Genomic DNA, 14371 nt, shown 5'->3' on the forward strand with positions numbered 1-14371 from the left:
TAACTGAAAGCGCTTTAGTATTCCTAAATAATATAAAAATAATTTAGAATAAATGCAATGTCTTTGTTGTGAAGATAATTTAAGTATTCATGGTTTAAAAAACTAAGTTTTTTGTCGGTTGCAAATTTTCACCGACACGAAAGCGCAGCCGTCGGCGCCATTGCAGCGCAGCCGATACGTTGTGTTTTGTATTATTTGCCTCTTTGAGGCATTGCTTGAATACTTGTTACGGTGGACACGTGTGAAGAACTCATTCAATAGGAAGGTGAGCAGGAGTGTGTTTTGGAAGCCAACGACCAGGATTTCGGCCTGTCAACATTGGCGAGTTTCAACGCGTAAGCCATGAAGAAAGAGTGCTGCGACGTCTTTTCATCTGTTAGGGGAACGAAGACTCCTGCGCCGTTTTACTAAGCCTGGATGAATCGCATGGCCGGTGAGTCCCGCTCTGCGTTTCTTTGCTAATGATCTGTATTCACACGCGCTATTTGTATGCGGCTATATAGGGATGTGAGTGGAGGCAGTCCGCCTGCGGTTGCCGCAGCTACAATGCGGCGCCAAAAAAGCAGGGCCTATATCCTGCATGACAAGTGTTGTTCTCATTGTCTGTATGTGCATTTATTACTCGCGTGCCGTGGTAAATAAAAATGGCACCAGATATCACAACAGAGTTACGCTTTCGCTTGCTAGCGCTTCGACACTCGGTGCAAAAGCATGGATTTGCACTGCGTAGAAGACGATGAGCGAGAAGTGCTGCGCGGCGGAGCGCTCGCGCTTGGCCAGCTGCGATCAGACACCGCACTATTTTGCTCAGGGTTAGTACTCATCGGATTAGTGCTTGTGCCTTAATATGCGTCATACTAAATTTTGAGGCAGTGATCGCATGCGAAAGGCTAGTTCATATTCATCGCCTTGTCATTTGTAAACTTGTCTGTGCTTCCCCAGTGGAACAGGATTTGAGGCAGTGTTATGTCAAAGTTAGATCAATCTTGCTTCTCCTGAGCTGTAAACTTTGATGCATCCTCTCCTGAGCACTGCGAGCTGTCGGAGATGCAACTGCACAATTATTTAGGATTTCTACCTTTTTGCTATATCCCTCGCTTTTGCGGCCCGCATTCAAGTCGTTCGCCATTGTCGATGGTTTTTTTGTTACTTATTTTCGCTTTGTTATTTATTCTTGGTTGCGTGCCATCAGCTGTGGTGCCGGCAATTCTCCGAGTTCGGAACTCTTCCCAGGCACGGGATCCTACCCACAGACCTCCCTTCGCCGCACTCACGAGTGTTCTTTGGTATTTTTTGTTTCTCTTGCCTTTACTTGCATTGCCAGTCGACAAATTTGTGCAGCTTTTAATTGTATGCAGATTTGTTAAACGCGCTAGCAATTTTTCTATGATGCCAAGCTGTGCTATGAGGTATCAAGCTTCCTGCTAGTGAAGGCATGCTTTTTTCAATTCTCTCTTCTCATTTAACCAAGGCAGACTGGTTGCAACTTTCAATATAATTACCTAGACATTGGTGCAAGGCACCATGATAGGAATTAATAAAAACCTGCACATCCTATATTCAAATTGGTGTGCGGTATTTCAGCCAGCTCATCTTTCAGTGTGGTTATAACAGTCATTGTGACTCTTCTCAAAGAATGTATATGGGTGCATTACATAAAATCTGTTCATTTGTTTTGTCATGGGCTAGCTCATTGGTTTTTATTTACTTACATTACGTCTAAGTTTAGTTTTTAAAGCAGTAGATGATTTCCTCTCTTGTCATTCATGACATGGCTACAGCCACTGACAGCTGTTGCTCTTGATGTATTTATTTGCAGTTGCCAGCGGCCAGCATCTATTGGGCCATGCGTGCTTCCTGCCTTCGGCTGTGTCATCCCTCCTGATCCGTTCATGGTAGTTATTCTTTTTCAGTGATGCATATCTTAGCTGCCTATTTAGAAAAATATTTTCAATATAGGCTTGCAGCTAGGTTTAGAAATGCATGAAACTCTACATGCACTTCACAGCAGTGCCTCAGCTTATAATTACCGGAACTGTAGACTTGTACAAAATATAGTCGCTGATGTAGCTCTTGACGCAGCTGCTGTTAACATAAATGTGCTTTGACATTGCACACCTGTTGCCTGGTATGCATATGTGTCCTCGAAAAGGACCTATATATTCATTTATCCCTTTAAAAACATTGTGCTCCACAATGATGGTTTACCAGTATTTCTGATACAGAGACCAAATTGTCAGTCAGTAATGTAACATTGCACGATGACACCAATCCTTGTATGATATAGCATCCTTGCAATGCACTGGGCAAGCTGCTGTCAGCACAGATTTATTGCTGGTTTATTGCCATAGCATATGGTTATACTGCACAGTTTGTACCTCTACCTTCTTAAAGCTTTATACTTTAAAAATTTAAAATTAGTTGAAGGAAAATTTAAGGAAATGTAACAGTAACTGTCTCACATTTTGGTGGACACTTGAACCGTGATATAAGGGAGGGATATAGAAGGGAAGTAATGAAGAGCTGATGCCCATGTTAGATGCCCCTCTTTAGTTAAACATACCTCGCAATTAACACATTTGGTGCAAAACAAACATGGGACTTGCACGTTCACAAGCACCCTCATGTCAGTAAAACAAAGTGCCAATGTTGCCGTACTTTAGAGCTTTGCTCCTAAAAGCGCAGCTGACTGCTGCTCAAAGTTGAGAGCAAAAATATGTCTAATTTTCCTCATGTGCAGTCTGCGGTGCTGGTGCCATTTGCAATGGTGATTGACATTGAGTTGCATGATGCTCAGTCTGTTCCTGGAGTTAGTGATTTTGTCTGTCATGTGAATGTGCTGTTAAAATTAGTGCAAAACAATGGTTCTCTAGTTAATTTTAGAGAACTGTGTCCTGTGCCACATGCTACCACCCATTTTCCTCAAATTTCCTAATCTCATTTAGCCATCTGATTGCCACCCATTCATGCATTCACCTACTCTTGGAATCCTCCCAGTGTTTTAGTGTGGTATTGCTTATATCTTCTCTGCATTACACATGCATCGCACTTCCTCTTTTTTTGATTTCGTCAAGATATCTGTGTTCCTGTTTCTTGCATAAGCATAAGAGGTGACTCAAGTGCACCATCTAGGCTTGTGATGCAATGTGTAGGGCGCTTCGTTTTTGGGTAAAACCTGGTTTCTCCCTACTGTTGCATCAAAAAAGATTCTTAAAGATCAAGTTCAACCCAATTTCTGTGCAAATGTGCCTGTAAGAAAGTGTGGTTTGAAGGTGCACAAAGGCAAAGAACTGCTGGAGTGTAGTTTAAGGGAGGAAACAGCGCAATGAAACACGGACACACGAAGAACGGACACACACGAGCGCCGACTCACAACTGAAATTTATTTTGAAGAAAAGATGCTTAAATAGGAGACATGCGAGGGTGCTTAACAGGGCTGCTGCAGCGATAACCGCCAATCAGTGTGGTCGCGTCACAAAATTTCAAAAACAGCAACGAAAGAAGTAAGTGATAAAAAACGGTGTAAAGGGCCGCAAAAAGGTGGTCAGGTGACAGTAACAATAACAAGACCAATGGGGGGGGGGGGAGCATTAAAACCATGAGGGACACAGATGTGAAAATACAGGTGAAACATAAAAATGAAAGACGTACAAGCTTTAAAAGCGTGCCCAAAAATGGGGGGAGAGATAAAAGCGTTAAAATCTTAAGACGCAGCGAAGGATAAAACAAGATAAAGGCACTACCAACAAGGGATCACAGAATCATTAGGCTATAGGTTGCACAAGAAAACTTAAGTGTTCATCAGGCCACCCAGAAAATTTAGCTCTTTTTCCGACAAGGAGAGGGATGCAGTGCTCACGCATTGTTCACCAGCTTGATGAATTTGGAGGGCTTCTAGGATTTCCCTCGTCAACCTATCTCGTCCTCGGCCGATAGTGGTGCAGCGATTAAAGTCAGGGGTGCAGATTCTTTCAGTGTCGTCTTCTGTGATTTTGCACTTCTTACAGTGCTTATCCAGGTGCCCAGAAATTGCTATACTATTTACGTTGTTTTGATCTTGTAGGCGGATATTGATGCACCTTGCCGTTTGACCGATGTACCTCTCCCGCATGACACTGGGATGGAGTAAATTATTTCTAAATCACAGGGGACATGTTGATCAGAGTGTTCCACCCTACACCCTCGGGTTTCCGGCGGGTTATTCACTTTGGAACAGAGGGCGGAAAGCTTGTTGGGAGCCGTGAAGACGACATCCACGCCGGCGCGCTGTGCGACTTTCTTTAGACGATGGCCGATGGTGTGGAGGTAGGGCATTGCCACAAAATTTCTGCGTTTATCGTTTGAAGCAACAGGTCCGAGGTGTGGCCGGGGCTTCTTGATCATGGAGCCGGCTACTGATACAAGCAGATGCAAAGGGTAGCCTGCTGTCTACTGATACAAGCAGATGCAAAGGGTAGCCTGCTGTCAGCAGGCTACCGTTTGCATCTGCTTGTATCAGTAGCCGGCTCCATGATCAAGAAGCCCTGGCCACACCTCGGACCTGCTGCTTCAAACGATAAACGCAGAAATTTTGTGGCAATGCCCTACCTCCACACCATCGGCCATCGTCTAAAGAAAGTCGCACAGCGCGCCGGCGTGGATGTCGTCTTCACGGCTCCCAACAAGCTTTCCGCCCTCTGTTCCAAAGTGAATAACCCGCCGGAAACCCGAGGGTGTAGGGTGGCACACTCTGATCAACATGTCCCCTGTGATTTAGAAATAATTTACTCCATCCCAGTGTCATGCGGGAAGAGGTACATCGGTCAAACGGGAAGGTGCATCAATATCCGCCTACAAGAACATCAAAACAACGTAAATAGTATAGCAATTTCTGGGCACCTGGCTAAGCACTGTAAAAAGTGCAAAATCACAGAAGACGACACTGAAAGAATCTGCACCCCAGACTTTAATCGCTGCACCACTATCGGCCGAGGACGAGATAGGTTGACGAGGGAAATCCTAGAAGCCCTCCAAATTCATCAATCTGGTGAACAATGCGTGAGCACTGCATCCCTCTCCTTGTCGGAAAAAGAGCTAAATTTTCTGGGTGGCCTGATGAACACTTAAGTTTTCTTGTGCAACCTATAGCCTAATGATTCTGTGATCCCTTGTTGGTAGTTCCTTTATCTTGTTTTATCCTTCGCTGCGTCTCATGATTTTAACGCTTTTATCTCCCCCCCCCCTTTTTGGGCACGCTTTTAAAGCTTGTACGTCTGTCATTTTTATGTTTCACCTGTATTTTCACATCTGTGTCCCTCATGGCTTTAATGCTCCCCCCATTGGTCTTGTTATTGTTACTGTCACCTGACCACCTTTTTGCAGCCCTTTACACCGTTTTTTATCACTTACTTCTTTCGTTGCTGTTTTTGAAATTTTGTGACGCGACCACACTGATTGGCGGTTATCGCTGCAGCAGCCCTGTTAAGCACCCTCGCATGTCTCCTATTTAAGCATCTTTTCTTCAAAATAAATTTCAGTTGTGAGTCAGCGCTCGTGTGTGTCCGTGTTTCATTGCGCTGTTTCCTCCCTTAAATGTATTACCAACTAGCCCGGAACCTTGCTCTTCTGGAGTGTAGTGGATGTCACATAATTCTTCTGACAGATTTTTTAAACAATTCTGGTTATTTTATTTCTCTTTTAATGTTTATTGTTTGTCGGTTGCTTATAATTTTTGGATAAACTGAAAACTACATGTACTGACTGGTATTTCATTCCGATAATTATACCCATTATTATGAAGCTGTGTTGGAAGGTAGGTGTGCATTTAATATGCGTGCTTTGAATTTCAGTGATTGTTTCTGCAATGCAAAATGGAGGACAGGTCTCTGCTGTGCGAGTTTTTTGCAATGGAGTGAAAGTAGCTGGAGCAGTATTTGCTACTGTGTCACCAAGCCAAAAGTTCTCCCACAGACCACTGAGCTTCTGAATACCTATGGCTTAAAGCTCGAAGCTCTGGTTGGCCTTCCCGAGGTTTTCTGCATTAACGAGTGCAAGCCCAAGGGCTCAGAGCTAACAAAGCATTTGAAACCATAGAGCTATACACAGTAGTGCTGGGACCGTGCAGCAAGTCAGTGTGAATTAGGTCGTGATAAACGTGGTTTACTGTAGAAAGCTTGTGTGAAAAAATAGTTGCGCTCACAGAAACCGCTGTTTCTTTCTTAGTTGGTCATTGAAACAAAGCAATGCATGTAAAATTTTATATCTCACTGATCCCTCAATTTTTTTCCAGCTAAAGACCAAGAGTCACATGGAAGTTGTGCAAGCCACCAAGTTGCGTGTGATTTTTGCCAGGGACCTGGAGCAGGCTGGGAAATTAGTGGATGGTCAGTGGTATTCACTCAGTAAGGCAAGCTTTTTCTGTAAGTACAGTTTTTGGCATGGCATTGCTTAGGAACGCATGCACTAATCTGACTACTCTATGCCCGCCCGTGCTTCAAGAATAATGAAGTTCATGAAAAAAATTGATTTCCGAAAAAAAATTTCCGCTTCTGTTATGTTTTTGCAGAAAAGTATTTGCCATTTAAAGGGCTGTGAGAACCTTAAAAATTATTATGTGCTTGTTTTGGCTTTTTTTTCAAATTTCTTCCACATCAGTTGGCCTGACCTTGTAGCTTGTCTGCTTGAAATTGGCTGCTACCTACAGTTTGCTTTTTTGTTGCTCCTTTATTGCCTGTCACAATCTTTACTTTGCGTGGCAGTGTCATGCAGTTTGGGAAGTAATCTGACCTTATTTCTGCATTGGCCTGTAGTGCAAGCTTTTGCATGTGGGGCATGTTTATGGTGTCCTTTCGTTTGCTGTCACTGCAGTTTGGCCATGAGGGTTAGAGGCTTAGTCCTTTTTTTATTTTGATGCAGTGTCATATACTTTATTTTTTTTTTATTTTATTTACAGATACTGCAGGCCCTTCTCGGGCCCATGCAGGAGATGTTACAAGGAGGGAATATAAAACAAAGGGAATACGTAAAGTACAAGGGTACAAAAATAACATTTCATCGCTATAGTGGCACAGGGTACTAATGACGTCAAAGCCAGGAGAAGAAACTAGCGGGTTGAAAAGGAAACACATGTAATTGCAAAGAAAATACAAATGGAAATTGGGCGACATAGGTTCATCACGGTAATACTGACAGTGATTCAACTCTGTTAACATGCTCTATGAATGATTCGATTGAGTTGCAGTTTACAGCAGCCGGTGGTAGTTTATTCCAGCAAAAAATAGCCGATGGGAATAAAGAATATTTATGAGCATTAATGTGGCTTATGGGTTCATGAAGTGCTTTTTCATGGTTATTTCTTGAAGAGTGACGGAATGGTTCCTGGAGGTATGTTTCTCTTGAGATGTTCAAATGACCGTAATAAAGTAAGTACAGAAATTTAAGCCTTGATGTTATTCTGCGCTGTGCTAAGGTGTGAAGATCTGCTTTGTGAAGTAGGTTAGATACGCTAGAATGTCTAGAAAAATTTGAGTATATGAAGCGTACTGCTAGGTTTTGAATACGTTCCAGCTTGCCTATCAAATATTTTTGGTGTGGGCTCCAAATAAGATCCGCGTATTCTAAGGTCGGTCTTACGAGTGTTTTATACGCATTAAGTTTCACGTTAGGAGGTGCGTTGCGTAATCTTCTTCTAAGGAAACACAGCTTACCTTGGGCCTTATGATATATGTTTTTAATGTGCTGTTCCCAGCATAGATTGCTGGATAATGTCACTCCTAGGTATTTAATGTTATTAGTTCTCTCGACAGGAACATTAGTTATAGTGTATAAAAAATTTAGTGGCTTTTTTTTCTCACTGAAAGTTATGCTCTTTGTTTTGGTGGCATTAAGTCTCATTCCCCACCTAGTGCACCAAGACTGAATAGACGATAGAGATTCATTTAGTTTAATTTGATCATTGATGGTGTCTATTTCCTTATATACCACGCAGTCGTCCGCAAAGAGGCGAATTTGTACCTCAGGGTCAACGCATAGATAAATATCATTGATATATATTAAAAACAATAAGGGGGCGAGGACTGAACCCTGTGGTACACCTGAGTAGACATCCAAATTATCAGATTCGGAACTTTTCAGTTTGACGCACTGTTTACGATTTTTCAAAAAGCACTCAACCCATGAAATGATAGTGTTTTCGATCCCTATAGCCTGCAGTTTTGTTATTAAATCTAGGTGAGGAACTAAATCAAATGCCTTAGAGAAGTCTAAAAAAATGGCGTCTAACTGACTCCTTACATTAAGGGCGCTTGCGATATCGTGCGTTATCTCTGCCAACTGTGTGGTTGTTGATAATTTCGACCTAAAGCCATGTTGCCTACTGTAGAGGAGGTTGTTAACCTCTAAGTGGTTAATAATTGCTTTGTAAATAATATGTTCGAGTATTTTACAAGTAGAGCTTGTTAGCGAGACCGGTCTGTAGTTGTTTAGTTCATTTTTGGGACCGCCTTTATGAATTGGAACTACTTTAGCCCTGAGCCAGTCATCCGGGACTGTTAGGGTTTGCAACGACAGAGTGAAAATTCGGAACAAATATTTGGAAACCCAGAAGGCGTATCTGTTCAGGAAATTATTTGAGATGTCATCAGGCCCCGGAGATTTCTTTACGTCTAGATTGCGCAGCAGGCAGAAAATGCCGTCTTCACTAATGTTTATTTCTGACATGGGATGAGTGATGGAGTAAGAATCAAGGGAAGCACCTGAAACCGAGCGTGAGAAAACAGACTGAAAGAACGAGTTAAATTTGGTAGCAATAGCGGCAGTGTTGGTTATAGTTTCACTGGACGTTTTTATTTCAGAAACTGTGGATTGCTCGCATGCTAAGTAGCGCCAAAACTCTGCCGGGTCATGCTTCATAAATGACGGTAACGTCTCCGAGAAGAAACGTGTTTTCGCAGCTCGAATTTTACCTTTGAGTGTACTGACAAGGCATGCAAGGTTGCTTGATAGGCAACGCTTGCGCCGCCGCTTAATCTTTGTTTTCAGATGGATAATTTCTCGCGTTACCCACGGATATTCTCGGTTCACACGTTTTTTCCTCAAAGGAATGTACTGCTTTTCGCAGAAGTGAACAGTTTTTTTGAAATAGGACCACATTTCACATACGTCATTGAGTGCTTCAAATGCTGGGTAACAAGATTCCAGGCGAGCAAAAACAGAAGTGTCATCTGCCCGCTCGTAGTCTTTAACAAAAGTGACAGATGGTTTCACAGTCTTAGTTGAAACATGCAACGGACATGCTATGATTAACATCTTATGATCTGAGATTCCATGAGCTACATTTACGGAACAATCTTGAAGTGAATTGCTAACAAGCATAAGGTCGAGTAGAGAAGAGCAACACCCGACAGTACGAGTATCAGAAGTTACTAATTGTTTTAATTAAAAACTAAAGGTACTTAGTAACAACATTTCAGCGCTTTTCACTTCCTTGTTGTCGTGTGACATGTCTGACCAATTGATTCCAGGCAAGTTAAAGTCTCCTGTAATGATTATTTTGGATCGTGAGTTGGTACATTGCATAAATTAATGAAGTAAGCACTATTTTTTATAATAAATGAACATTCATTATAGCTGTGGCCATTATAAGTGCACTTGACTCTAAAATGGCTTTCTTTCGGCCTTCAGTATTACATCTTAAAACCAGCCGGAAGACACAAAACAGGAGAAGAGATGAGCACAAGATGAGGCTGGTCTAACAACTGAAATTTATTGAAGGAAAGTGGCAAAAGAAGACCTGCAAAGAGATTCAAGCATGCAAGACCCCAAAGCAGTGAGTTGGCAAAAAATAACCGAAAGGCACTGATGTACTAGTAAACAATCTAAAGAACTAATTCCTTACAGTGAAGGTTCACCGACGGTTTATCCAGGCACTTGTTTTTAGCCTTACTGATGTAGTAAGCCTCAACTATGTCAGGACAGATTTATCACTTCCCAAAACCACTGATGGGCCGCAGAAATCAGGCGTGCAAAGAGAAAGGTCGTCCTCCGATTGCATTCACGAGTTTGAACGTGCAGTGTCAGGTGAAAATTTGCCTTCCTCTCTATACAGTGAAAGTGTTCTCAGCCAGGCGCACATTCAGATATCTGCTTGTCTGCCCATAGTAGTTTCAGCTGCGAGGCAGTGGAATGCAAAAAATCCTTTACTTTTGCAAGTGGTGAACATTTTTTATCTGCCACTGTGCATAGCGGACGATTACCCGTAGTTGTATCAAGCCTAGTTTGAACGAAGAAGCAAAGGGCTCCTACCTTACTTTTTGCGGTCAAGACAACAACAACATCATACCTTGGTGCAACTTTCTTGAAATGGTGCGAAATAGCGTGGATGTAAGGTATAGAGCCCGCCTTTTTGTGCTGCTCAACTACGTCAGCATCATGTGAACGGTGTTCCGTTCCCTCGAGAGAGTAAAAGCACACTCTGACGGGTGCGCAAGATGGGCAAGTGGGAACCCAGGTGCCATTGGCTTGGAAACCTGCTCTGAGAATGCATTCTAAGCACTGTGATGGCATGACTTTCATAAAGCGGTCGTGATGCATGTGATTGCCAACCTGTCCTTCACCAGCCTCGAGTGGTTCAACTCGTAGCTAAGAGGCTTCCTGATCTTGGGCTTTGGCGCCAACATATGTGGTCGTCCGCAAAGCGCAGGTCTAAGTCAAGAAGCTACAAACGGTTATGCTTAGTGAAATTCAGACGTAAACGATAGGCTTTGACCACATGCCTAAAGATTTCTAAAACGTCTTGTGCCAACTTATCTGAGCCCTCCTTGTGCAAAAAAATTAGGTAGCTATCAACATAATGAAATGCTACTATGCCGATGCCTTCCAAACAGGGCTTTGATGCGGTATCGACTCTGGACAGAAGAATGTCGCGGAGGAACAGTGCAATCTGGGACCCTCTGCATATGCCTGATTTCTGATGTGAATACCGCCTTGCCAACTCACAAAAGTGGAGTTCTGTGGAGTTCTAGTTTCTTGTGGACAGCAACCTGGGCAGGTGCTCTGCAGTGAGCATCGACATGGAGGGCCTGCACTATTCATTGTCACATGATAGACCTCTGAGGCATGTGCAAACTGCATCAGGGTGAACAATGAACATGCTTTTACAGATGATTGCGTGATTTCGGTTGCTGGCTTCTTGGGGCTGTTGTCCTTTTACTGCAAATCCGTATTTGTCAGTTGGCAGGGCGGTATTTACACGCAGGTCGTACCTTTGCTCAGCAACATTTTTTTGTCTAAAGTCGATAAGGCATTGGAGGCCTGTTTGGAAGACCTTGGCATAGTAGCATTTCGTTATGTTCATGACTGTAATTTTTCTGGACATAGAAGGCTCAGATAAGTTGGCACAAAATGTTTTAGGAGTCCTTAAGGCACTCAGTCAAGGCCTGTCTTTTACATCAGAATTGTCTAAGCAGAACCGTTAGCAGTTTCTTGATGCAGACTTGCGCTTTGTGGACGAATATGTTTGTCGGGGCTACAGCTAAAGATCGGGGAAGGCTCTTTTTAGCTACGAGTCGGACCACTCGTTGGGGAAGGATGGTGAAGAGGTGTATTTGTCGCTGGTTAAGGTCAGTAAAGATGGAAACACTTGATGGGTGTGCAATCGTGTGCATGACATCAGCTTTAGATAAGTCATGCCATCACTGCTGAGGACGCATTCTTGTAGCAGGTTTCCAAGCAGCTGGGTTCCCACTTGCCCATCTCAACAACCTGTCATAGTATGTTTTCACTCGCTCGAGGGTAAGGAGCAGATACTCCGATGATGCTGATACACCTTACCTCCACAGTATTTCACAGTCTCAAGAAAGTCGCGGGAAAGCGTAATGCTGCTGTTGTCTTAACAGCGAAGTGCTAGACAGGAGGCCTTTGCGCCGCCATTAAAAAGGCTTGATAAAATTGGGTACTTGTCCACAATGGACAGTGTCACAAAAAAAGGTTCACCACTTGCAAAGTAATGGAGTATATTGCATTCCACTGCCTTATGGCTCAACTAATATGGGCAGACGGGCAGATATCTGAATTTGCACCTGACTGAGCACTTTCACTCTAATGGGGGAAGGCAAATTCTAATCTGGCACTGCACGCTAAATCTTGTGAATGCAAATCTGAGGATGACCTGTCTCTTTGCATGCCTAATTTCCACGACACATCAGTGGTTTATGGAAGGGATAAATCTGTCGGTAGATAGTTGAGGCTTACTACATCGGTAAGGCTAAGGACACGTGTGGCTAAGCCATCAAAAAACCTTCACTGTAAGGAATTTGCTTTTTTAGATGATTCATTAGTATGCCAGTGACCTTTGATTGCACTTCGCCCTTTCATTGCTTTGGGTTATTGTGTGCTTGTATCTCTTCGCGGGTCTTCTTTTGCGGCTTTCCTTCAATGATGCCGCCGCAGTGGCTCAGTGGTTATGGCGCTCGGCTGCTGTCCTAAAAGACGCAGGTTCGATCCTGGCCGCACCAGTCAAATTTCAATGGAGGCGAAATTTTAGAGGCCCGTGTACTGTGCGTTGTCAGTGCACGCTAAAGAACCCCAGGTGGTCGAAATTTCTGGAGCCATCCACTACGGCGTCCCTCATAGCCCGAGTCACTTTGGGACGTTAAACCCTCACAAATCAAATAATCAAAATCTTCAATTAAATTTTTGTTAGTCCCGCCTCTTGAGCTCATGTCTTCTTTTGTGTTCTGGCTGGTTTTAAGGTGAGTCAGTACCAACTCGGCTAGTCATAAGCCTTGTTCAGTATTACAACATTTTGAATAAAGTGAGTTTACTAGGCTATGTTGCCGGGGATCGTGTCCGCAGCAGTTGTGGGCAACTCAGAAGAGATAGCGTCATATGATTGGTTGTGTAATTGGCAGAGGATGATGTGAGGATGCTGCTCGAAAAGAAAATTTCATACTTGGATAAATATTTGCAGCCAAAAATGTCCAAAAAGTGGCTGGGCTAGAGAAAAAGTGCCGCAAAATTTGAAAACGCTGAAAGTAGGAGCTACAGCGTAGTGCGAAGTTTGAAAAACTGGAAGTATGGACAAAGCCAAAGCTTGGCGCCAAGTTTGAAAACTCGAAATGAGTAATCACGTGACCAGTGATAAGTTTCCTATAATTAACTAGGAGATAGGAAAAAGAATGATAAATTAGAGGCAATTAGGTAATTATTGAGAAGCGAAAGGCAATGAATGCGTGATTAGACTGGCCAAGTATTCAGTGAGTGGGCAGGAACGATCCATGGAGGAAAATTTGAAAACTCGAAATCGTTGCTGGGATGAAGTGAGGGTAAAATAAGAGTTAATTGATAACCAATCAAGTCAACGAGAAAACAACCATGGCGCCAAATTTGAAAGGCGACCAGTGTCGAGGCGTCAACGCTTTCACATTTTTTTTGCGCAGGTAGCAGCGGTGATCTCTATTTTTTGTTTTTTTCAGCCAAGACAAAAACCATTTTTCTTGGCTCATGGGTGATGTATCTAGGAACCTGCGGGCAGGATAACGCTGGACAGCATGCATCAGCAAGCTCGAAAAAAAAGCACGAAACAGTAAATAAATATTGATCATTTTCATTTCAATTCTAGTCGTTTTGTGCACGAATTACTCTGGAATGCACAAAGCTTGTGTTGACAGGCGACCATTAACAAGCTGTGCATTTTTGTCCATAGCGTACTCCAGAACACAAATCCTGTGTTAATTGACAGGTGACAGTAACGACTGTTACACAGTGTACGAGCACTACACAAGACACACTACAGAAGACAAGGCAAACTACAGAAGACAAGACAGACTACAGAAGACAAGACAGACTACAGAAGTCAAGACAGACTACAAAAGAGAGGACAAACTACAAAAGACAGACTATAAAAGACAAGACAGACTACAGAAGACAGGACTACAAAAGACAAGACAGACTACAGAAGACAAGACAGACTACACAAGACATGCCCAAAATACGACAAGACTACAGACTACAGAAATTTTTTGTCTTAGAATCCTGTAGTGCGTTTTGACTGGGGGGTTTTGGACCTCAAGACACGCTTCGGATCAAAAAACAAAGCTGAGTCCAGAATAAGGCACTGAGACTCGTAGCAGAGTTGGGACAGCTCACGTAACATCGTCAAGCATTATCCGCATAGCATTATTCTGGCAAAGTTATCCCGCTGGCATACGCTGTCTTTCCTCTTATTCCTTTGAATGACGAAGTAAATTGAGAACTGTCAGAAGAACTTATCATTTTGTTGTTTAGTTTATTATTTGCACGCAATGCGTGCATTTCGCGATCACTTTTGCGCCGCCACTGTATTCCGGCCTTGCGTGCTACCTCAATTTTTCGTAATGTAATTTACAGTTAGTCT

General features: G+C 43.0%; 1 protein-coding gene across 1 annotated transcript; it reads left to right on the forward strand.

Moving 5' to 3' along the window:
- Positions 1 to 234: 234 nt before the first annotated feature.
- Positions 235 to 13576, forward strand: LOC144109793 (uncharacterized). Its single transcript, XM_077642582.1, has 5 exons — positions 235 to 433; positions 1193 to 1286; positions 1820 to 1895; positions 6269 to 6398; positions 13452 to 13576. The coding sequence occupies exons 1-5, from the start codon at positions 418 to 420 to the stop codon at positions 13574 to 13576; spliced, it is 441 nt and encodes a 146-aa protein (XP_077498708.1). The 5' UTR covers positions 235 to 417.
- Positions 13577 to 14371: the final 795 nt, after the last annotated feature.

This window comes from Amblyomma americanum, chromosome 11 (genome assembly GCF_052857255.1).
Source record: "Amblyomma americanum isolate KBUSLIRL-KWMA chromosome 11, ASM5285725v1, whole genome shotgun sequence".
In the NCBI taxonomy this organism is placed as follows: domain Eukaryota; kingdom Metazoa; phylum Arthropoda; class Arachnida; order Ixodida; family Ixodidae; genus Amblyomma; species Amblyomma americanum.